This window comes from Uloborus diversus, chromosome 4 (genome assembly GCF_026930045.1).
Source record: "Uloborus diversus isolate 005 chromosome 4, Udiv.v.3.1, whole genome shotgun sequence".
Lineage (NCBI taxonomy): Eukaryota > Metazoa > Arthropoda > Arachnida > Araneae > Uloboridae > Uloborus > Uloborus diversus.
In genome coordinates, this window is record NC_072734.1 from 12,658,654 (window position 1) to 12,682,667 (window position 24,014).

Consider the following 24,014-nt stretch of genomic DNA (forward strand, 5'->3'; position numbering starts at 1 on the left):
CTATCTGCTTGTGTAATTTTTTCTACCTGTTTTAGGTTCATAATTAGTAACCATTTACTTATAGCGTTGAGATCGAACTACCCTGTAAAATATTCTAAAAGCTAGGCATGGGTGTGTACCCTTTGGAATACTCGCAATGCTGGAGGAGGGGTTAGGGAACACTCTGGTGTCCCAGTTGAACATTTCAGAAATCTGGCAAGCCTACCTCTGACTCTCCTTTGTTCCAGGCTATACATATTAAGCCTATTAAGTCAGGTATAATCTAAATCTGAAAGTCCCCTTACTAGTCTAGTAACCTTTCTTTCAACCCTTTCCTGTAAAGATATATCTTTCTTGAGATGAGGAGACCAAAACTGAACAGCATACCCAAATGTGGTTATGGAACTTTTATATAAAGGCAGAAGAACCTTCTTGGATTTGTATGAAATGGATAGACTGATAAACCCAAGCATTCTGTTGGCTCTGTTACTTGAAATGTTGTACTGGTGACTAAGCTTGAAGTCTTGATTCAATAAAACACCCAGATCAATAACATTTTCTGCCTGGCTAATGGCTGGACCCTATAAATAATAACTTGTACACTTATTTCCTGACCTTAATGTAGCACTAAATATTCCCCACCATTTACTGCCGTACCCCACTTGTCTGCCCACTTATTTGTATTTGTATTAGTGTGTATCACTTTTGTGCCAACGACTCATATATTTTGGCATTTTTATGTCTTTTATTGCATTTACGCAAGAACCCTTCAGGATATTTAAAGTTATGCCTAACATTGTGCATTTGCTTAATTTCAGACTGGATTTCCAGAGATTGATAACAGACTGCTTAAAGAGGATGAAGTCAAAAGAATTTGTTCCAACACCCGAGTACATATCTTCAATCGAGTACTTTTCGAACGTTTTTCAACTAAGAGTGTGATGTCAATCAGGAAAACTAACGAGCTTTATGTGCTACTTAACTAGCAAATGAACATTCAAAAGAAGATGAAAAGCATTTATATGAAGAACTTCCTGTTTTGTGTGTGTTGAATGCATTTATCTGAAATTTCAGATGCTGGCGTAGTATGGATAACAATCGACATACACAGACTCGAAGCGGGTATCTTCTGCAACTAGTGTGAGAAGTCGGACTTTCAGGGGCAAAGGTAATCAATCCTTGAATTGAAGCGAGTGATAAAATTTGCCAAATATTTATTTCCGCTTAGGGAACAAAATTTATTTATTTGTTAAAAATTCTATCCTTACATTAAATTTCTAAAAAATTTATCCAATGCATTCCCTTAATGCTAAAAAGTATATTAAAAATATGTAAATATATTTTAAATATGTACTATTTACTTGTTATGTGTGTAGAGAAAATGAAACAGATTTAAACTACAGTTAATATGATATTGGATATCCATTCAATAAAAAGCCCAATGTTTATTGTAATCCAATATTTAAGGATATAAGAAGTATATTAATGAGAATAAGTGACATTCGTACAATTATCATGTATTATCATATGCATGCTCCTTTAAGAAAATCATAAAAAATAATCTAAGAAAAACTGTCAGATCCTTTCAGCAAAATATAATTTTTAATTTTTACTATTATATTTTGTTCAAAGAATCTAATACTTATTTATAAAAGTACAACATATATTTATAAATATGATCTTTATTAATAATTATGTTTTCGAAACAATTCTTATGTTAGTTAAAATTTTAAATAATGTATTCTATGCATTCCTTCTAAATGATGCAAAAAATATAGTCTAAATATGTAAATATAATTTAAATATCCGATGCTTGCTTTTTATGCGTGTCCAGAAAACATATTTGTATTTCGGTTAATGTGATATTGAGCATCTATTTAAAAATTCCCAATATTTATTGAAATCAAAAAGTTTTTTAAAAATGTACCTAATTGTAAAAATAAGTGGCATTCCTACCATTCACAATCTTTCTTATTGTATGCATGCAGTTTAAAAAAAAAAGTAATGCCCTCTGTTCTATCAAAAATATAATTATTTCTTATTAAATAAATGAAAGTAGAAATATAAATTTATTAAAAATTAAGATTCACTCCCAATGTGATATACAGATTATGTGTTAATGTTAAGTCTATATACAAATTTATTTTTGCATTATAATTTTTAATTGATTTGCATCATAATTTATGACTTTTTTCCCTTTCTTTTTTTCTGTGTGTTTGTGTGACATGAATTTTTTTACTGAACGATCTCATTTTTTAATAATTACACTGTACAAAATTTTTTAAGTTTAATTTTGTTTAAAAGTATCTTTGACATAAAAATGAAGTTAACATATTCATGCGCTTGTTTCTAATATATTCAAACTTGAGCTATTTACAAACACATGTTTGCACTTCATTAACATTAATCCTCAAAGAAGGAATGAGCTGAAAACATTCCATTTTAATAAAACAAGTACGTAGCTTTACTTATAATGTATCATTGTTTTGTTTAACTTTACTTGTCCACACATTCTAAATTTATTTGCCATGTAAGGCCTCTAAAAGTTTTGATATTTTGTATTTAAGTTTTTAAAGCTTCATCTTTTATACGTTTGTTGCTTTTTTAGTTTAGTAATTTAACACATTCCTTGTTTAATACCAAACTATTGCATATGTTTCAATCTGTTCATGTAGTTTTTAAGTATCATGATTGTTTTTATGAGAAAATTGAAAAAGAAAAAAAAAGGAAATACAAATCGAAAACACGCCTCAAAATCAAAAGTAAATTCTTTCTAATTAATATTTTTATTGTTGTGCTAAAGTTTTTGTTTTGTCGTTTTGGGAAAGTTTCTCTGTATTAATTGAATACCAATCTGTAAAGATTAATATTTTTAAAGAGTTTTAAAAAATGGTTTTTACTAATTAGAATTATTGCATCAGGTCTGATTTTTTTGACTAATTTATGTTTCTTTATTTGTTTTTGTTTGTAGTGATGCTGTTTTTTTTATCTATTCTTTTTTAAAAAGCTAGTGTTCTTTCTTGCTAAAAGCGTAGAAAATCTAGCTACAATATAGAATATTAATTTATTTTTTATTTCTCTACTGAGAATTTCACATGTAGTCCTAAATATCTAAACCTAGTTCGTCCATACTTACCCATCCAGTTTCAAAAACCCATCCATTTCTCAAAGTTGAAACTAAACAAAAGTCTATCAGTTATGCCATTAATAGAGTTTAGAGCAGTGTAAAAGTGCAATATAAAATGGCTTTTTTGTGTGCTGCATGTTATATTGTAACATACTTGAATAAAAGCATTTTCTTTGACTATTTTCTTTTTTCAGTGTGAGAATTTCAGTTATTTAACAAATGTATTGCAATATTAATTTTATCTGTGGTTTTGCTGAATCATATCATCGGTTGAGTACTACAAGTGGGTAACTGCAAATTTGGACAAAATAAAACAGAAATGTTCGACAAAGTATTTTACTTTCGTTGAACATTTTTGTTTGAAAGAAAGACGTAAATACTTCTCATTAAGTAAAATTTAGAAATGGTAGTTTCCTAACATTTAAATCAAGTCTTCACATTCCCCAATGATTGTGAAAACATACTCATTTGTTGAAGCAGTATAAAAAAACTGAATTGTAGTTATCAACTTGTACTATTCACCCCCAGTCGAACCTGCCTAGCTCAAAAACCTCTGTTATGTCAAGTTTTCTTAATTTCTCTGCATTAATAGCATTATGCGTAACGAAGGCAAGACACTCAGATAGTAGTCCTTATCAAAATAAACCCGTGTAATAAGCACAAAAAGAAAGAGAGTCTACCAATTTGATTTTCATCTTTAACATGTTGCATTTCTTTTTGCCTTGATTCAAGGGACTGAGTTTCGGGACGTGTACTTTCTTGATAGGCTTTTTACTTCCTTTTACAAAAAAGGAAGTATTGTATTCGCAAAAAAAATTTCACTCAAAAATCGGCCTTAATTTCCATTTTTCTCACCCCTGAATGAATGTTGAGTTTTTTTTTCGACCCGACCACATGTGAATATATGCCTAGGAATGTCTGACCATCGATTACATAGAAAGGCTAATATCCAGTTTACAGGCGGAAATGGACGTATCTATTAGTTTATAGGGATGTAAGTTGGTTTGTCTGAGATGTGCACTTTTGCCTCTCTATTATTTAGCCTTAGTTTTGTAAGAATGAAAATTTGCTCACAGCAGCATTTTTTAAATTATATTCGATCCATGTTCTCACGGCAAACATTAATTGGTTTATTTATTCACAACAAATTTTTGAGTTTACCATTTTGCTTTTACGTACCTGAACGAAATGAAAATATTTTGTTTTCTTTTTGTTGTTTCCATGGTAGCTATTTTTGTTTCCCCTTATTTTATTTTTGAGAATGCAATAAATGAATAAGGCACTAGTGACATTATGAAACGCGTGCATAAAAATCCTATCGTTATTTTCCCTTCTCCCCTGCAAGATTCATTCAGATGTAATCGTCTTTACTTGGCAGATTGCCGAATTACATACAATTCATGGTCAAACAGTACAGACACCCGAAATATCCATTTTGACGACCCCCGAGTTAATTACAACGAATTTTCTCGTGACGTGCGTATGTATCTCGCATAACTCAAGAACGGTATGTCCTAGAAAGTTGAAATTAGGTACGTAGACTCCTAGTGGAGCCTAGTTGTGCACTTCCCCTTTTGCTTGCATTTGGATGTTCCTAAGGGGGTCTTTTGCCCTTTTTTTGGGGGGGGGGAATCATTGTTAATTTCGATGGAAACTCAAGTGGTGTTATAATTCGGCGGACACTTGGTGATATATCGCCAGTCTTTTGGTCGCCAAGTTTTGTCATTAAGTTGGTGACAAATTTGGCGATTTTTTAAATGTAAATCTGGTTTCAATTTATCCACTGGTGGTGTAGAGAGTTAAACAATTGAATCACATTAAAATTGCCAATAATAGGGAAATGACATTAAATTGGAGTAAAAGGAAGTCATATGATGCACACATCAGCTCGTTTGAATTTAATCCCCAGCGATCTTTATTGGTAGTAGAACTTGGAAGACAAAAATAATTTTTTCTAATATCAGTTGTCATCTAGTCCTCCAAGTCTTGTGAGACATGTGGCCGTGGGAAAACGTTTAGTACAAGGAGTAAGTTTTCTGGGAATTCAATCTATTTGGAAACTGAGGGGAAGGGGGCATTATATATGTGCATATTGAACAGTGGCATAGCTCCTGAGTTTTACTTTTGAAACCATTGAGAGCTATCATTTTATTGTGTTTCCTCTGATCTGGGTTTATGTCCTTCTAATGTTCAGGTTGTTTCGATTAAGAAAAAGTGAAAGTCTGAACATTTTTGCGTAAAAATCATTGAAAGGTAATTTTGTCATTAAAGGTATGCATAAACTTTCAAACAACATGATTGATAAAATTTGTAAAACGTGTAATCCCAACCTGTCTGTACAATATTGAACAATATTTGTAAAAGAATTTGTTAGCTTTTTGACTTAGTTCCAATCGTTGATTTTTATAACTTTCATAAAAACCTCTATCCCAAAAACTCCATATCTTAAAATTTTCTTCTGTCCCATGAAATTCGAAATAGATAGGTTCGACTGTATGAAAGGAAAATATTAATAAGCAAAAGTTCTGTTAAGTAACCCATTAAAGATTAAGGTCGATCTTAAATGGAAAAAAAAAAAAAAATGCATCAGGTGGATAACCCCGATGTGGATCAGGTAAATACCCAGTGGGTAGATAAATATTTTTTGGACATTTAACCTGGGTATATAATATAATTATGATGACCCTAGGCCTGGATCATCATAAGATTGTGGAAAAATTAAGAGAGCATGAGTTTACTAGTATGGTGGAGATGTTTGTGAGGAACAAGTGTTAAAGTAGCTTAGTACATTTTAAATTCATCAGTTACGTCTATTGCAAAAGAAAGAACTTGCAGCATTTTCAGTTAGATCCACAATAAAAATTCAAAAAAATCCGACGTAGTGGCTGAGCTCAAATATCGATCCAATAATATGGTCATTTCCAAAATTTTAAAAGTATTTTTTTCTGAAAGAGCATGCTTAAAAACATAGAATCTGACCATTTTTTAAATAATTTCTTAAAGTTTAATATTTTTTAAAAATTACTTAAATCGGTGCTCTTTCATCGTTTAACGCTTCTGCGGATGACATCACAAATGATGAAATGCTATTCAGTGTTGCCACTCATGGTCCAAAATATTTAATTCGCTTCTTTACTCACGTGTGTTGGCAACGATATGGTTGATTGCAAGAGTAGAGCGCAATATTTAATTCGCTTCTTGAGTATCATAATGTGGAAATGCGGTAGAAAGATGCGCCACATAGTGCATCATTTGTGACGTCATAAAGACCACGCCTTGTTTGAAGAATAGGACATTTTAAAAAGTTAATTAAAAAATAACTGTTGGGGAAAATAAAAGTATTTTTCTGAGTCCATGTTTTTTTTTTTTTTTTTGCTTATTCTATGAATTTCAGTGACAAAATGTACTACTTTTGACTGAAGGAAACAACCCCATTGGATCTGTTTGTTAACTTTATTGTACAAGCTTGCTTATTTGGTTTCCGCTGAAAAAAATGTTGAATTCCAACATTTCCCTACGGTTAGTATTGAATCCAACACACATGTCTTCAAATATCTCGAAAACTCATTTCTGCAGATACTGCCATTTGCCTGCCCGCGTCAATATAAACCTGTAATCATAACCTAAATTCGGAAATGCACATACTAACCTAGTAGTCCTCCTTTGAACCTTTTCCAATAAGTTAATATCTTTCTTAAAATGAAGAGACCAAAACAGAACAATGAGGCTGACTAAGCATCTGTATAAAGCAGGGTTGGCCGGATTGGACCCAATTGGGTTGGACCCAATGTTTTTTTTTTTTTTTTTTGAAAAAACCCATTTAAAAAAACCCATTATTTAGCCCACTTTTGGGTTTTTTTAAATTTTCCAAGAAGTTTTTTAAAAAAACTAATTAATTTAAATACTTTCACAATTTATACTTCTTTTTTATTTGCTCTTCACCACACCCAATGGACGTAAAAAATGAATTTTGAACTTTAATAGTATTTCTTCACTCTTAACAGCATTAAAAAAATACTTCAAAGATTTTAAATAAATGTATTTAACTTTTTTCTTTAACTGGTCAATAAATAACTCAAATTATCTTGACTAAGTCCTATCACGTCTGATTTTCTCAATATTTGTAGATTGTTACTGAGGAAACTACTCTATCCGAAAGACTTTCGTGTGAAATATTTTCTGGAAACCAACACGTCACAAATCTCGAATAAACAAGGTATATTTTTTAGAAATTAACAGGTTTTACGAACGGTCGAAGAGAAAACAGAATTAGATGTACAGCATTTTCATTATCTTACAAAAAAGTTTAATATTTCTTACTCAGTACACAGAAATAGAAAAACAGGCAACATAAAATTCAAAGAAATATCTTGATTAAGCTGGAATTCAGTAAAAAGGGATTTAAACTACTTGAAGTTCTACAGTAGTTTTGCATAACAAAATGAAATACAATAAAAGAAAATGCAAAAAAAAAAAAAAAATAATTAAAAACGAACAATAGATTTTATCACTCGAAAAGTAACTTTGCCTTAATTGTTAGTAATCATGGAAACTATTAAATCTGAAACTTCACCATTCTTGGGTTTCGTCGTCGTTTTTACTTTTCTTCAGAAAATGCTGAAATTTCCAGCCTTTTTTACCCCAAGACAATTTTTTTGCTTTGTCCATATACTTACGCAACAATATGCTACAAGTACCCCACATTTTCCCTAAGAAAAGACAAAAAAGCCACATTTGTTTTAAAAAACCCAGCTTTAGTTTGTTTTTTTTGGGTTTTATTTAAAAAAACCCTGGGTCCATGGGCTTTTTTTTAAAAAACCCGGGTTTTTGCCAACCCTGGTATAAAGGTAGAACTTTCTCAGAATTTTGTGAAATGGATCGAATGATTAAACCCAACATTCTGTTTAATACAACAAATGGAGACCAAATGTTGTAATTTGCCAATTGAATGCAGAATTGTGCTTTTTTTTTTTTTTTTTTTGACTACTTCTCTGTAAACATCAAAGGAAGGAAAAACTAGTATGTTGTGGCTATCACGAAACTTTCTTCGATATCTTTCTTATGAACTCTGATCTTTCCCCATGATTGACTTATTGTTACATTTAAAAAGCTATTTTTATTGGCACAAAAAAAGCCCCCTCCCCCCCCCCACGGAGCAATTGGCGCAAAAATTGAACCAAAGCGCCTGTTTCTATATAGGTTCACATTTATTCCAAATTTCATACAGAACCTAGCATTACTTCTTCAGATATGGCACGCACAATGGAAAAAAAAAAACGTTCGATTGCGACACCCCCGTTTCAGCTATTGACTCCAAAATAGAATCAGTTCTTATTCCCTCTAAGGGCTACTTGTCGATAAGTTTTTGTTTGATTCTGTTCATTATTTTTTGAGATACAGCAGTCACAATTGACGACAGAAACGTTCTATAGCTCAACCCCCGTTTGAGCTATTGATACCAAAATTGAATTAGGACCTCTACCTGTTAGGGGCACATATGGACCAAATTTTTTTTGATTCCGCTAGTTACTTCCTTTGGAGTGGCAGTCACGCAAAACTCAAAAAATGTCCCATTGCTCCATCCCCCCTTGGAGAAATTCGCGCCAAAAACCAATGGGCACAAATTCACATAGGGGCACATGTGTTCCAAATTTCGTTCGATTTCCTTCGGTAGTTTTTGCTGTTGAGCGGCAACAAAAAAAAAAAAAAAAAAAAAAAAACTGGTCACACACATACGTGACGGAAAGGAGTTGACATGCATAGCGAGCACCTCTTCGACTGCCCTGCACCCATGAAGGCCCGCTGTTCTTCTTTTTTCAAGACGCTCTCCCCTGGTGGAGATTTTTCATTTTTGTACCGTACTGCAGGACTTCCTATGCTCGAAAGAGCAAAGAGTTAGTTTCATATCCCTTTATAACTATTTGAAGGATGTAATTAAAAAAAAAAAAATCGACTCTACTATCCTCTTTTTAAAAATATGGGACTTCTTTTTAAGCAATCACGATTTCTTATTGCTTTCGTTCGACTGTTTTGATGTCCAATGATTTTATTTTCCTCCTGCCACCCTCTGCAGCATCACCGTCGACCGGCTCCTAACGATGCTGCTCCTATAGTGAAAACCGTCTCCAGGTTACGTCAATATCCTACACACACGCGCATACATACACAACTACATACACACGCACGCACGCACACACAAACACGAATACAAACACATACACTCAAACACATGCATACACGCATACATACAGACACCTACACATACACACACAAGCACATACACACAACTACCCACACATTCATGCCTGCACACACACACACACACACAAACAGTGGCGTAGCTAGACCCGACTTTCCGGGGGGGGGGGTTACTTCTTTTAAATATATATATATATATATATATATATAATCGCTTGGAATTTTTTCCTTTTCTTCTTTTTTCTTCCTCTTCTCTCTTCTTTTCTCTTTTTTCTGGGACCTTTTCGGGGGGGGGGTTTGTCCCCAAAACCCCCCCGTAGCTACGCCCCTGCACACAAACACGTGCCTACACACACATGCACATACTCCGCCCCCACGCACACAAACACTCATACACACAACTACCCACACACTCATGCCTGCACACAGACACAAACGCTATGCTTACACACATACACATACCCCCTACACACATACCCCACACACAAACACACACGTCTGCTTACACACACACACACACTCGTGATTGCGAAAAACATACTTTGAATTCAAGATGTCAAAGTTCAAATTAATTTTTTTTTCAACTTTCTCTCATTTTTTCACTCTACTGGAACTTCTTGGTGTCATCTGTATATTCGAAAATCTAGATCTCGGTTATCACGCATTCCCATCCTCCCCCTAGAACCTCCAAAACAGATGTCTCCAATGCTTGTTGAAAATTTTCTTAACATTTTGCAACAATGGTTCAAATAATCATTTTCTTTTTTGATTGCTTATAACATTACTTATGCCCCCAACAATGAAAAATGTATTCAATAATAAAAACAAAACTAAATGAAGCAACAATGGTCCCTCCTATTGCTTCAACTCAGTGTATTAGTCTTTAAAACTCAACCTGATTTTATTTCAATGAAGTTCCATGGACGAATCTGTTTTTATTTTAAAAAGTTTAAGCAGCAAATAATAAAGTTATTATAATGCAAAACTGAAAGCTTGCAGAATAGTTCACTTGACAAATGGACGGCTCAGATGGCTTCTGTGATGAACACAATCAAGACAGCGACGACGAACTCGGCGTTTCTATTACTCCGTTGTGCTTTTTGGACTCAAATCAGAAGAAATCTGAGTTTAAAATCATCAATGAAAGCAACTATCAAGTCTTCTTCAAGTTGTTCACAACGAATGTTCATGCAATGAGATACAAACCAGCTAGCGGCAGCATATCGCCTAAGAGTTCTGTAAGCATTGAACACTTTCAATCAAGTCTGTTGCTAAGAGAAGGGTTTTGAGATTTAACATACCCTCCAGAGAAACCTGTGTATAACGATAACCTGTCTATAACAATATTTATTTTTTTTTTTTGGCCCCAGCAAAATGTCAGCATGAACAATCAAACTGTCTATTACGATATTTTTTTTAGGTCCCAACAGTATCATTGTTGACAGGTTTTACTAAAGCAAAAGAAAAAAATAAATACATTTTTACATTGTATTAACTTTAGGGTATGTAGAACAGAGAAGTATAGTCAGGCTCTAGTAAAAAGATCTTTGCTTTTGGACGAGCTCATTTCTGCTTAGGTTGAAAAAGGAGATATTCTTTGATTGGCACAACGCCAAACAATCGTAATTGGCAACTCTTCATTTATTTTTTTTTAAATCAAATGGAACGGGCGCGTCATTTCAAATTTTTACTCAATGAACAATGCAAATTTTATCGGGAAATAACGAACCCACCCCCACTTAGTATAAATTCCTTTTTATTTTTCGAAGCCAGGAGGGCAATTGACAACCAAAATGAAAGGCCCTGAAATGGAATCGTTTAAGTATTAACTGATTGAAGGGCTTTTAACCAAGAACTTTAATATTGTAACGGATCCGGCGAGACTTGTAACTTTCTTGAAAGGATGACACAGTTCTTGATTAAAAACACAGAAAATTTATTTACACTATGTACAGGAAAGATCGTCAACAACTGCTAAATTAATCATCAGCAATTAAGCAATTATCACACAACACCGTAAACTCAACATTTACACACGTATTTACTTCCAAATACGAAAACAACACAGCGAAATGCCTCGCAATAAACAGAGCTAATACACTCTCAGAACAAATTCTCAATCGAAACTCTACTTTTTATCACGCAGGACGCTTTTATAAACATCGAAGAAGTTTCCACAACATTCTTACTGCTTCTCGAAATGCGTAGACCGTTATCAAATTTTATCAATGAAAAGAAAAGGAAATAGGGGGTCGTATACTTCAGCCGAATGAAAAGGGGTTGTATATTCATTACGGGAAACTATTTACAGGTTACGTTACTACAATAATTACTATTTACAGGATTTGTAACATTGCCCCCTTCCTAAGGACTGCACGTCCCGGGCAGTACAATCCCCAGAAAGGGTGCCAAACTTCTATCACAAGTTCACAAATACACACATTAAATAATAACCAATAATGCATAGGAAACACAATAATAACAAGAAATATTACTAAACATTAAAAGCAAAAAAATTATCTACAACTTTTATGTTATCAACCATGGTTGTTTACGTAATACTCATGAACTATGGCCATAGTATGGGGCTAACCGATCATAATGTACAACCCTAGGTTTTGCATTAGGTGATTTTTGGATCCTCACTACGACGTCATTCAGTCGGTTAAGGACTTTGTAGGGTCCATCCCAATGCGACTGCAATTTGGGTGAAGACCTTTCCGTCGGATGGGATTCCATAACCAAACCTTGTCGCCTTCGTTGAATTCATGTCCAGTAGACCTTGTGTCGTATCGGGTCTTCATCTTCTCCGCCGCGATGTTGATTCGCTCTCGTGCGAAGTTATGAACGTCTTCCAACCGGGCCTGGAGATCCTGGATGTACTCCTCAGGCGATGCAGGCGCATCCGGAGGACGACCGAAGGCGAGATCACAAGGTAGCCGAAGCTCTCGTCCGAAGAGCATCTGAGATGGGGCAAATCCGGTAGTCTCGTGGACAGCACTGCGGTAGGCCAGCAGGAACAAAGGTAGCTTCTTGTCCCAATCCTGTTGATTTCTGGATACCATAAGTGAGAGATTATTCAGGATTGTGCGGTTAAATCTCTCCACCATGCCGTCCGATTGTGGGTGTAGTGGTGTTGTCCTAGTTTTCTCAATTCCGAAAATTTGACATAGGCCCTTAAACACAGCAGAGATGAAATTCCTCCCTTGATCGGAATGAATCTGCAAAGGTGTTCTATATCTCGAGATCCAATGTTGGACTAGAGTCTCTGCTACGGTGGTAGCTTCTTGATCTGGAATGGGATACGCTTCGGCCATTTGGTGAAATAGTCGATGGAAACAAGAATGTATTTGTTCCCATCAGCAGTTCTTGGTAGAGGACCCAGGATGTCGATCCCAATTCGTTCGAAAGGAGCTCCAACGTTGTACAGATGTAGCTTCCCTCTGCTTCTTTTCTTCGGTCCTTTACGAGCAGCACAGGCGTCACAAGAATGGCACAACTTCTCCACGTCATCCTTCGCCTTGCTCCAGAAGAAGCGCTCCCGAACTTTATTGAGGGTTTTCAAGACACCAAAATGTCCTCCAGTCGCACTACTATGTATTTCTTTCAGAACATCTGAAATCCTTGATCGGGGAAGTAGTAACTGCCACCTAGATGTTTTGCCGTCGTCAGATTCCCATTTTCGGTGCAGCACGCCGTTTCGTAAATGGAGCGAGTTCCATAAAGCCCAGTATCTTTTTGTTGCAGGACTGAAGATGGAAACGTCCTGCCAGCTAGATCGCCGATTGTCACTCTCCATGAACTATAAAATTGGTTTTATGTCGGGTCTTCAAGTTGATCTTTTCGAACTTGGTCGTCACTCCATGGATCAGGTTCTGATGATGTTGGAGTCACTGTCACCTGATAGGCAGTAGGGCTAGTCGTTCCATACTGTTTCTCGATTCGGGAACAATAATTGCAGTTCTCAGGACAGAGTCTCCTTGATAAAGCGTCTGCATTACCGTGAGACAACCCTTTTCGGTGCTTGATCTCCATGTCATATTCCTGGAGCCGCTGTATCCACCTGGCTATCTGGCCTTCGGATTCTTGAAGTTCAAAAGTCAAGTTAACGAGGCATGATCTGTCCGAAGCAGAAATTTTCGGCCGTAGAGGTAATGATGGAAGTGTTCTACAGCTTTCACTATGGCCAGTAACTCCTTTCTGGTGACGTAGTAATTTCGCTCCGACTTTGATAAGCATTTGCTCCAGTATGCGATGACATGTTCATTGCCGTCAATTTCTTGGGATAAAACAGCTCCGATGCCCTCATTGCTCGCATCAGTGTCCAGGATGAAGGATTTTTCAGGCTGAGGATAGGCGAGGATAGGCGTTGATGTTAAAGCCTCCTTCAGTCGTAGAAATGCATCTTCGCATTCTTTGGACCATTCAAACTTTTGCTTGCTCTCCGTCAGCTTATGCAAAGGTCGTGCAATGTTGGAAAAACCCTTTACAAACTTCCTGTAGTACGTGCAGAGCCCCAGGAAACTTCGCAGCTGATGGATGTTTTCGGGACGACTCCAAATCTTGACCGCAGATACCTTTTCTGGATCGGTTTGTACACCTTCAGAAGAGATGATGTGACCAAGGTAGTTCACTTCCCGGCGGAACAAATTACATTTGGACGGGCTTAACTTCAGATTGGCTTCCTTAAGCTTTTGCAGCACCTTCCTAAGATTTGCCAGATGTTCTTCGAAACTGCGTCCCACGATGATGATATCGTCTAAGTAGACCAGACAGGATTCGTAAGAAAGTCCTCTTAACACTGTCTCCATAAGACGCTCGAACGTAGCTGGTGCATTGCAGAGGCCGAAGGGCATCACTTTAAACTGCCATAAGCCTTGTCCAGTTGTAAACGCTGTCTTCTCTCGGTCATCAGGGTGTATCTCAACCTGCCAATAGCCGCTCTTCAAGTCCAGGGTCGAAAACCACTTGTGTCCGGAAAGAGTGTCCAAGGTGTCGTCTATCCGTGGAAGAGGGTAACTGTCTTTCTTGGTGATTTCATTCAGCCGTCGGTAATCGACACAAAATCTAGTGGAGCCATCATTCTTTCGGACCAAGACGATGGGAGAGGCCCAAGGACTGGACGAGGGTTCGATGACATCATTCTCCTGGATCTCTTTCAGGAGGGTCTCGACTCTTCCTTCTTGGCAAACGGTAGTCGTCTTGGATGCTGTTTAATAGGGGGGTGTTCTCCAGTATCGATCCTATGCTGCGTTAAATTCGTCCGGCCCACATCCTCCGATGTAGATGAAAACAGATGCTTGAAGTCGTCCACCAATTGTTCCGCAGCAGTTCTTTGATCATTCGATAACGGCGCACTCCCAATTAACTTCGATGTCAAGGACTCAGAAGACACAGTCTCAGGGGAATTGATTCTTCTAATGATGCAGTTTACTGGAGTACAAGTTGCCAACACTTCACCTTTTCGGATATTCCTTGGCCTTTCACTCACGTTGGCGACTCTCACAGGAATTACATCCTTAGAAAGGTCCACAAGCGTAGATGCTACCAGCACTCCTTTTAGGTTATTGTTTAGGTTGGGGTATTCAATGAGTTCAAATCGAAAACTATTGCTTTCTTCAATGGAGCCAGGTATTAATGATTCTGACCTTGAGGGAATCGATAAATCTGTTTGGGCTATTATTTGGTGAGCGGATTTTACATCACTTTCTGCGGGGAAAACGGCTATGTCTTCTCTCATCGAGTGCAGCTCATTAGTCTTGAAGTCGAGGTTGAAGTCATACTTCTTTAAAAAGTCCAATCCGAGAATGAAGGGGTCTGTGATAGCAGCAACGAATGCCGTATGATGGTAAGTAGCATTTCCAAACAAAATTTCTAAGTTTACTTTACCTTCAATCTCGATCTTGTTACCTGTCACGGTTTGGAGGGTAACGCAGGGCGGCGTCCATAGAATGTTGAGTCCAAATTGATGAGCCACATCTGTTCTAATGATTGTAACATTGGCTCCAGTGTCAGTAATCAGTTCGCAGGGAAACCCGTTTACGTATGCGTAAACAAATAGTCCATTACTGCCGCCACTCGTCGATGAAATCTGGAAAACTTTACGATGGGGCTCATTCCAATCTGGCGACCTCTGCCCCGCGAGATTGCCATGGCTTAGTTTTCCTGGACCTGAGAGGGAGAGGCGCTCTTCCCTCCGGTTTCTTGGCGAGCTTCACAGTTTCTTAGCAAGTGACCCTCGCCGCCACATTTCCAGCACTTAAGTGGTTGTCGATTTTGGTCCTTGGGAGCCGAAACCCTTTTGAGGGTTCCTGCAATTTCTTTTATTTGCTTTTTCAGTTCAGCAAAGCGTGACGAAACCGGATCAGGCTCATCAGTTTTCACGCCTCGGATTGAATGGCGATCCTTGCGGGTTGCTTGCTGAGCGGCCTCCAATTTCATCGCATACACAACAGCAGAATTCAGGTCTTTGACATCCGCCATCCGTAGAGCTTTCTGGATTTCCGGATCTCGAACCCCGTCGATGTAGTAGTTGAGTGCCAGGTTGTCCTCGAACATCCGCAGGACAGTCGCAAAAAGCAAGATGAGACAGTCTCTCGACGTCCGCCCTACTCTTGCAGGGTTTCCCCGGTTTTCTGGAAACGGAACTTCAACTGGAGTCGACTGAAATCTTTCTGGCACTTCTCACCGAAGCGAAACTCCAACGCAGATGTGAGGGCGGCGAAATCCAGGCGCTGGCTGTCCGGAAGGGTCTGAAGAATGTCCGCTGCGTCACCTCTCAGGGATGCTGCAAGATGGCAGGCCTTGGTAGCAGAGTCCCATCCGTTCGCTTCCGCCACTATCATGAATTGAGTTTTGTAAACCTGCCACGAAGTTTTCCCATCAAATGTGGCAAGTTTAATGGACGGTCGAGCAATCGATGTGGGAGCGCCAAACTGTACAGAGCTGCTTTCCGCTAATCATTTAAAAGCTAAATCATTTTTCAGTACCATTAAATCACTTTTCAGTTGTTCTTGATTAGCCGCAATGTCATTTTTTAATTGTTCTTGATTTGCAGTAAAACTTGCAGTCAAATCACTTTTTAATTGTTCTTGATTAGCCGCCAAACTTTCAGCCAAGTCACTTTTCACAGCATTAATTGCTTCCAGAAGTTGTTTTAATTGGTCATCCATTGCGCGAGTAATCACCATAAAAACAAAGTCTATAAATTCAAACAGTCTTTATGAAAAAATGTCCAAAGTCACACTTACTCCAAGAAAGTCCAGAAGAGGCCCCACGTTGGGCGCCAATTGTAACGGATCCGGCGAGACTTCTAACTTTCTTGAAAGGATGACACAGTTCTTGATTAAAAACACAGAGAATTTATTTACACTATGTACAGGAAAGATCGTCAACAACTGCTAAATTAATCATCAGCAATTAAGCAATTATCACACAACACCGTAAACTCAACGTTTACACACGTATTTACTTCCAAATACGAAAACAACACAGCGAAATGCCTCGCAATAAACAGAGCAAATACGCTCTCAGTTCGAAATCTCAATCGAAACTCTACTTTTTATCACGCAGGACGCTTTTATAAACATCGAAGAAGTTTCCACAACATTCTTACTGCTTCTCGAAATGCGTAGACCGTTATCAAATTTTATCAATGAAAAGAAAAGGAAATAGGGGGTCGTATACTTCAGCCGAATGAAAAGGGGTTGTATATTCATTACGGGAAACTATTTACAGGTTACGTTACTACAATAATTACTATTTACAGGATTTGTAACAATATACATGGCGCTTACTGATGACTTGCCCATTTTCTAACTTAAGTTGAAACGGGAAAATAGCTTCTTCAATAGCAGCGCAGTGACTAAAATGGTACTCTTCTGTGAAAGTCACGTGACAGTCACATTAGGATCCCCGTAGCGTGACATTTACGATACGTCACTGTAAAGTCATCAACGAGCTGCAGCAACTTCCGAATGTCATTCAATGCAACGTCATGAAGTGACGTTGCATTGACAGGAGGGCTGCTTTGGAAGGAGTGACAAAATATTTTCAAACCCGTCAATGATGGTTCGGATGATCTTGCAAATCAAACTTCTTGGACACCAGGGTTTTTCCTGTTCGATGCTGTTTTTACCACTAAGCTTTAATTTTATGTCTTTGCTGTTACTGACCCCGCTACATATTTCCTTCTAGGTAAAGGTTACTGCTTATCGAATTCTATCAACTTGCCGTATTCGTTTGCACAAAGAACTCACAGTTATGATATCAGTCCATCCATTTCCAGAAGGTCAGACGCACGAAAAGTTCCCCGTTTATTTAGAAGCCAAACTCCAAGAGAGCGGTGAAGAAGAGGGATATTATCATTCGGAATCCCGTGAAAGTTGGGGCGGCAATCAAAACGAACGCGAATTTCGGAAAGTGTATGACGAACAGTTCATTAAGAAGTCAAAATCCGATAGTGAAATCGAAGTGGAAGCAGAAGATGGAAAAGAATGGAAGACTCAAAGTAAGTCAGGTCGTTCAGAAAAGGAACGTTTACGTGACCAGACTTCATGCAAAAGTTCTAAACCAAAAGACAAACAAAGCAAAACAGAAAGCGCGTTTTTGGAAGTTCCTTCTTCGTTTAGTTATGATGCTGTGAATGGTGGTAATGATGAGCGAAAACGTAGGCAGTGGGAACAAAAAACTCACAAAAAGTACGACGAAAGCTTCAACAAAAGATCTAGGTCCGAAAGCAAAATTGTAAAAAAAGCAGACGATGGAGAAGAATGGAAAGTTGAAGCTAAGTCCAGTGATCCTGACGACGAACGTTTTCATGACCATACTTCTTGTAGAAATTCGATGCAGAAAGATGAACAAAAGAAAACAAAAACCGCGTCTTTGGAAGCTCCTTCTTCTTCTCATTATGATGCGGTGAATGGGGAACGAAAATACAGGCAACACGAGCATTATTTTCAGAAAAGGTATGACGGACACACCATCAGGAAGTCTAAATCCGAAAGTGAAATCGAGGAAGAAGTAGGAGATGAAAAAGAACGGGAGGTTCAAACGAAGTCATGTAGTCCCGAGGTCGAACGTTCACGCGACTACACTTCTTGCAAAAGCTGGAGACCGAAGTACAAACAAAAGAAGACAAAAGAAGATTTTCTGGAAGTCCCTTCTTCTTTTAGTTATGATGCGTTGAATGGTGGTAATAATGAGGGAAAACGTAGGCAATGCGAACAAAAATTTCGTAAAAAGTGTGACGAAAAATCCACTAAGAAGTCCAGATCCGAAAGTGAAATCGAGGAGGAAGCAGTTGAAGATGAGAAAGAACGGGAGACTCATACAAAGTCAGGTAGCACCGAAGAGCGTTTACGCGACCATACTTCCTCGAGACCGAAAGAGAAGCAAAGGAAAACAGAAAGAAAAACTTTGGAAGCCCCTTCGTATAGGTATGATACGGTTAATGGTGGCAAGGATGAACGAAAGCGTAGACTTTGCGGACAAACATTTCGGAAAAGGAATGATGTAAACTCAATCAAGAAGTCTAGATCCGAAAGTGAAATCGAAAAGGAAGTAGAACATGAAAAAGAACGGAATGCTCAAGCAATGTCAGGTAGTCCTGATGAAGAACATTTGCGCGATCAAATCCCTAGCAAAAGCTCAAAGCAGAAAGATAAACTAAGGAAAATAGAAAAAGTTTCGGAAGTTCCTTCCCTCAGCTCAGACGAGGTGAATGGAGATAATAATGAACGAAAATCGGTCACGGAGATCCATCATTATCACAAGGTAATGTGATTCGCACTTCTTATTAGTAATTACCTACTCAATATCAAATTAAGTAGAAATTTAAATAGACTGTTGAATGTTATAAGTAGTGATTGCGATACCGGTATACAGGTATACCGAATCCTGGTATTCGGAGCTACATTGCAATTTTGTAATACTGGTATTTGATGGGTAGAATACCGGTATTTCTGGTATTAGCTAAAAATAGTTGATAGTTTTCAATTAAAGAGTTTTCAAAATAGTTAATTAGATAAAAATGTTATTTTAAATCTCTCTCTCTCTCTCTCTCTCTCTCTCTCTCTCTATATATATATATATATATATATATATATATATATATATATATATATATATATAATGCGACATTACCAAAATTACAATCTATTGAAGTAAAAATTTGGCTTTAAAATCACAAAATATCAATACAATTACAAAAATTACAAAATGATATTATTATCAACAGATGGTGTGATGCATCGCACTTTCGTAAGTTTATGTAAACCACGTTTTTATTTTCTCCATTTCCTTGACTTACCCTCTTGTGAAAATGAATTTTAAGTATAATTCCGAATGGGTTTATGCTATGAACAATTTAATCCGACGATCAATTGCAGCAATTCTTTATGATAGTGTTTTAAATAGTTGTCTCAACTGTACTGAATTTTGAGATAAACTTCTTATTAGTATAACAAACGGTAATTTGTTCTCACCGGTATTAGCGTGCTGTTCTATCTCACTATTCAGCTTTATACCAAGAGAAATAATATTTATAATGCTTTGAACATTTGCAAAGAGTTAAGACATAATCAGTTAGAACATGTTTTCAGATATTTACATAATTTTATAGAATTTCGAAAAGAAAACGAAAGGGACTAAAAAAAAAAAAGCTAATGAGATCAAAAAATAAATAAATAAATAAATAAATAATTTGAATTTTTGGCATCTTGAATTCAAATTATGTTTTTCGCAATCACGAGCGTGTGTGTGTATGAATGCGCGTGTGTGTTTGTGTAGGCGCATGTGTGTGTGTTTGTGTAGACGCATGTGTGTGGATGCGTGTGTGTGTGTATGTATGCATGTGTGTGTACGCGCGCGTATGTGTGTAGGCGTTCTTGTGTATGTAGGCATATGTGTTTGTGTCTGTGTGCAGGCATGAATGTGTGTATGCGTGTGTGTGTGTACGATATGGACGCAACCTGGAGACAGTTTTCGCAAGAGGAGCAGCATTATGAGGCCGGTCGACGCGATGGTGGTGCTGGCAGAGGGTGCTGGCGGGAAAATAAAATGATAGGAATTCAAAACAGTCAAATGAGAACAATAAACAATTGTGATTGCTCAAAAAAAAAAAAAAAAAAAACCGCCCACAGTCACAAAATTGATTATTTCATTTATTTGAAGATGAAAAATTCCTAGGCAACTACAGGAGGTGTATCGCGCATTGTTAACAATACTACCGGCCTGCGTGAATTCAGAAAGAATATTTTCAACCACAGGTATTTTCTTCACTAAAATGAGTTCCAGGCTTGCTGACAATTAAATAGATTCATTATGTTTCTTGTTATTATGGATTTTTTTATTATAATATTCGTTCCTTCATTTTATATTTGTTCACATTAAGTAAATACTGCACTTTTTCCACAAAATAATATAATATGGCAACGAAACATTGTATTTTTGAATATTGTTTGGGAAATTTCTAATACCTGTATTGATACCGGTATTAGAGTTCACATTAAGTAAATACTGCACTTTTTCCACAAAATAATATAATATGGCAACGAAACATATTTTTGAATATTTTTTGGGAAATTTCTAATACCTGTATTGGTACCGGTATTGCGGTATCACGTTAAAAATACCGACTACCGGTATTTGATCCGGTATTGGAATCCCTAGTTATAAATTTCTTCTGACAGCATCCGAAAACAAAACAGCATAGGTGGGGCAAATATGATTTGTGCTTTATCCGGCAGCGCAGACTGTAATCAGGATGTAGTTTTCATAATGCTGCCAGGTTAGGTTTGTCCATACTGCAGTATGCTATGGCCATTAATATGGAAGTTTTATTCTATATTATGTCATATCAATGGTCCAACCAGTAACTGCCAAGGTTTTGCAGTTTATTAGCGTTTCAAATTCACTTATATGCACATTACGCTGGCGCGATTTATTGGCTTTGTTGAAGTTTAATCAGGAGCACTAATTCCAATCGGGTAAAAATCTAAATAATTTTTTATGCAATTGCTTGCATTGCTTCTTGATGTAATTAAGCTGAAGGCGTACAGTTCCAATACAGGAAAAGAAAGGAGCAAGTAATATATTCGTCTGTGTTGCAGATTTTATGCCAATGTTCTGTTTCGTAATTTACCTGAGAATCCAATATTTCTTCATTAGTAAGTCATAAATTATCGCCCTTAAGCCACGGCTAGGGCAGAATTAAATGCAATATACGGACAGTCCGGTTATCATATCCTGAGACTGCAGTTTCGTCTTCGTTATGGACTCATTAGTTTGGAATATACAATAGGAGACAGATGTTAACTCATTGAAGCTGAGTGTGCCAACAAACTATTAGCTAAAGTAAATTTAGCACACCAGCGAGATTCCGCAGCAATGGTTAGTCTCTGGATATCATAACCGCGGTTTGTTGGTATATTGCATGTAGGTCTGCTGAGACCTGGCTTAAGTGCAATAACTTATTGCTTAACACCCTAGCTTTGCATTCAATTTACGAGTTGAACCACACCATTGCAGCGGACTCTGGATTGTTATTGACTATTTCAGACTGATGAGTCCTTGACAAGGACAAAACTGCAGTCTTTGAATATCATAACCGGGCAGTTGGTATATTGCATGTGTTTCTTCAGTTGTTCATCAAATGTCATCCACAGTTCTACAAGCAACTACATATTGCTAAATCATTAAACTTCCTGGTTTTAGTTGTTTGAGATCTAAGCAACGGACTAAACAGATTAAAGCCTAAGTGAAGCCATTCTAGTAACATCTGTCTATTCTGCTATCTGTAGGGTGAGAGTGAGAATTTTCAATGAGTTATGACTTCCTTTCAACTTAACTTTTTGTTTGAAGAACGATAAAATCGAAAATGAAATTGCAGAAAAAATTACAAAGCGATAGAGTTTTCTAAGAGAATGTGTCAGAAACACCAACTTATTGACGTTATGTAAAATGTGTCGTTAAAAGTAATGTCGTTATAAATGATAATAACTGAAAATGTAAATTTCAGTAACACTTTTAAATCTTCATTGCTTTATGTACAATTATGTATAATTATGCAAATTTGTCGTGGTCGTAAAATCTTCCATCTTCTCAAACCGAAACTTTTGAGGCACAAGTGCAGGGATGTTCGGTTTCTGTTTTGGATTCAAATAAAAAGATCAACTGTTGGAAGTTGGTGCTACCATCTTCCGTGTGTTGTCCGAACTAAGTCGAACTTCCCTCCTTATAGTGTTCATCTAACGAAAGCCGTACACAAGCCTTCCTTAAATCAGTTGCTATAGTGGACGCCGGTTAATTCAGCCAGTGGTTAATTGAATCAGTCGCTTTAATGAATCAAATCGTCAGACAAGACCCAACTTCATTGAATTAGCCACTTTATTGAATCAGCTGCTTTAATGAATCAAATCGTTAGACAAGACCCAGCTTCATTGAATTAGCCACTTTATTGAATCAGCCGCTTTAATGAATCAAATCGTCAGACAAGACCCAGCTTCATTGAATTAGCCACTTTATTGAATCAGCCGCTTTAATGAATCAAATCGTCAGACAAGACCCAGCTTCATTGAATTAGCCACTTTATTGAATCAGCCGCTTTATGGAATTAAAACTGTTTAGAATAAACATGATTCATATAAGCGGCGGCCACTTATTACTAATCCTGCTCGGTTTCCCGCGTGGTTTCTAAAACAAGAACAACACCAGCGACAAAAATCCTGAGATGGAAAATTTGCATAACTCTAAATCCCTGAGCGTGGTCAAAGTCACAATAAGTAATTTAATAAACTTTAGAGAAATGTTCTCTGAAACACCTGATTGTTGATGAAATATCAGAGTAACGGTACCAGTCACAGACATGCTTTAGACATTGCTCTTAGGTTAACTCCATTTTCTGAGCCTTTTAATGTATTTAGACTTTTTAAACTATTTTTCTCTCATGCAATTACATCTCATCTAACGTTTGGCTGCTTCTGAATCCTCTGTACAACTTAATTCTATTTTTATATGCTCAATTTCAAAAAAAAAAAAAAAAGGTCTGACCCCCAGTAACAGACACCGGAAAATCAGATGGAGATCAGACACCGATCTGATGATACACAATAACAGACAGGATGAGGAAAGGATGAGTAACAGACAAAATTCCCTTTTTCTCTTCCAATTGTGTAAAAGTTCTTTACTTTTAGAACTAATGAACATGAAACACCAGCTGATCTCGTGGTGACTGTTCATAACGTTCCACCAGAGCCTGATTACCGCAGGGGCACGTGGGGCACAGGCCCCCTCCTCTTAGATTTCAGGGAGTCCAAAATCCTCTTAATTTATCATAGTAATTAAAAATAAATGATAATTTCACTCAGAATCTAGAGTACAATGATATCATTGATATTTTTGCAAATGCCAAGGAAAAATTCTTTTATTTGTTGATAAAATTTCCACATAAAAGTTTGATATTTTTTGCAAATCCCAAAACCCACTCCCAGTTTAGTCTGCATTTACTATTAAAAGTTATATCATTGATAATTTTTATGCTTACGGTTTATGGTTACTTGCAAATTTTAACCACGTCTTATATAATTATAATATATTATCTCTTCTACTTTTTAAATGTGCCTTTATACTATATTGTGATATGAGGTACCACCAAATTTAGCACAGCTGTGTTAATGCGCAAGTATAGAAATATTTTATTGCTTCTTTAATA

At 36.9% G+C, this 24,014-nt stretch overlaps 2 protein-coding genes across 3 annotated transcripts in view; both read left to right on the forward strand.

Annotated features, from left to right (window-relative positions):
• LOC129220348 (protein prune homolog 2-like) overlaps positions 1–3,267 on the forward strand; it is a 58,254-nt gene extending 54,987 nt beyond the window's left edge. The window contains exon 16 of one of the 2 annotated variants that reach the window (XM_054854753.1): positions 798–3,267. In XM_054854753.1, the coding sequence (XP_054710728.1) occupies positions 798–921 (124 nt within the window). In that variant the 3' untranslated portion in view covers positions 922–3,267. The remainder of the gene's footprint in view (positions 1–797) is intronic. The other variant, XM_054854754.1, reaches the window with a different exon arrangement.
• Positions 3,268–17,566: 14,299 nt separating this feature from the next.
• Positions 17,567–19,087, forward strand: LOC129219830 (RNA-binding protein 25-like). The gene has a single exon (XM_054854135.1). It carries the CDS (start codon positions 17,567–17,569, stop codon positions 19,085–19,087), a length of 1,521 nt encoding a protein of 506 aa, XP_054710110.1.
• Positions 19,088–24,014: the final 4,927 nt, after the last annotated feature.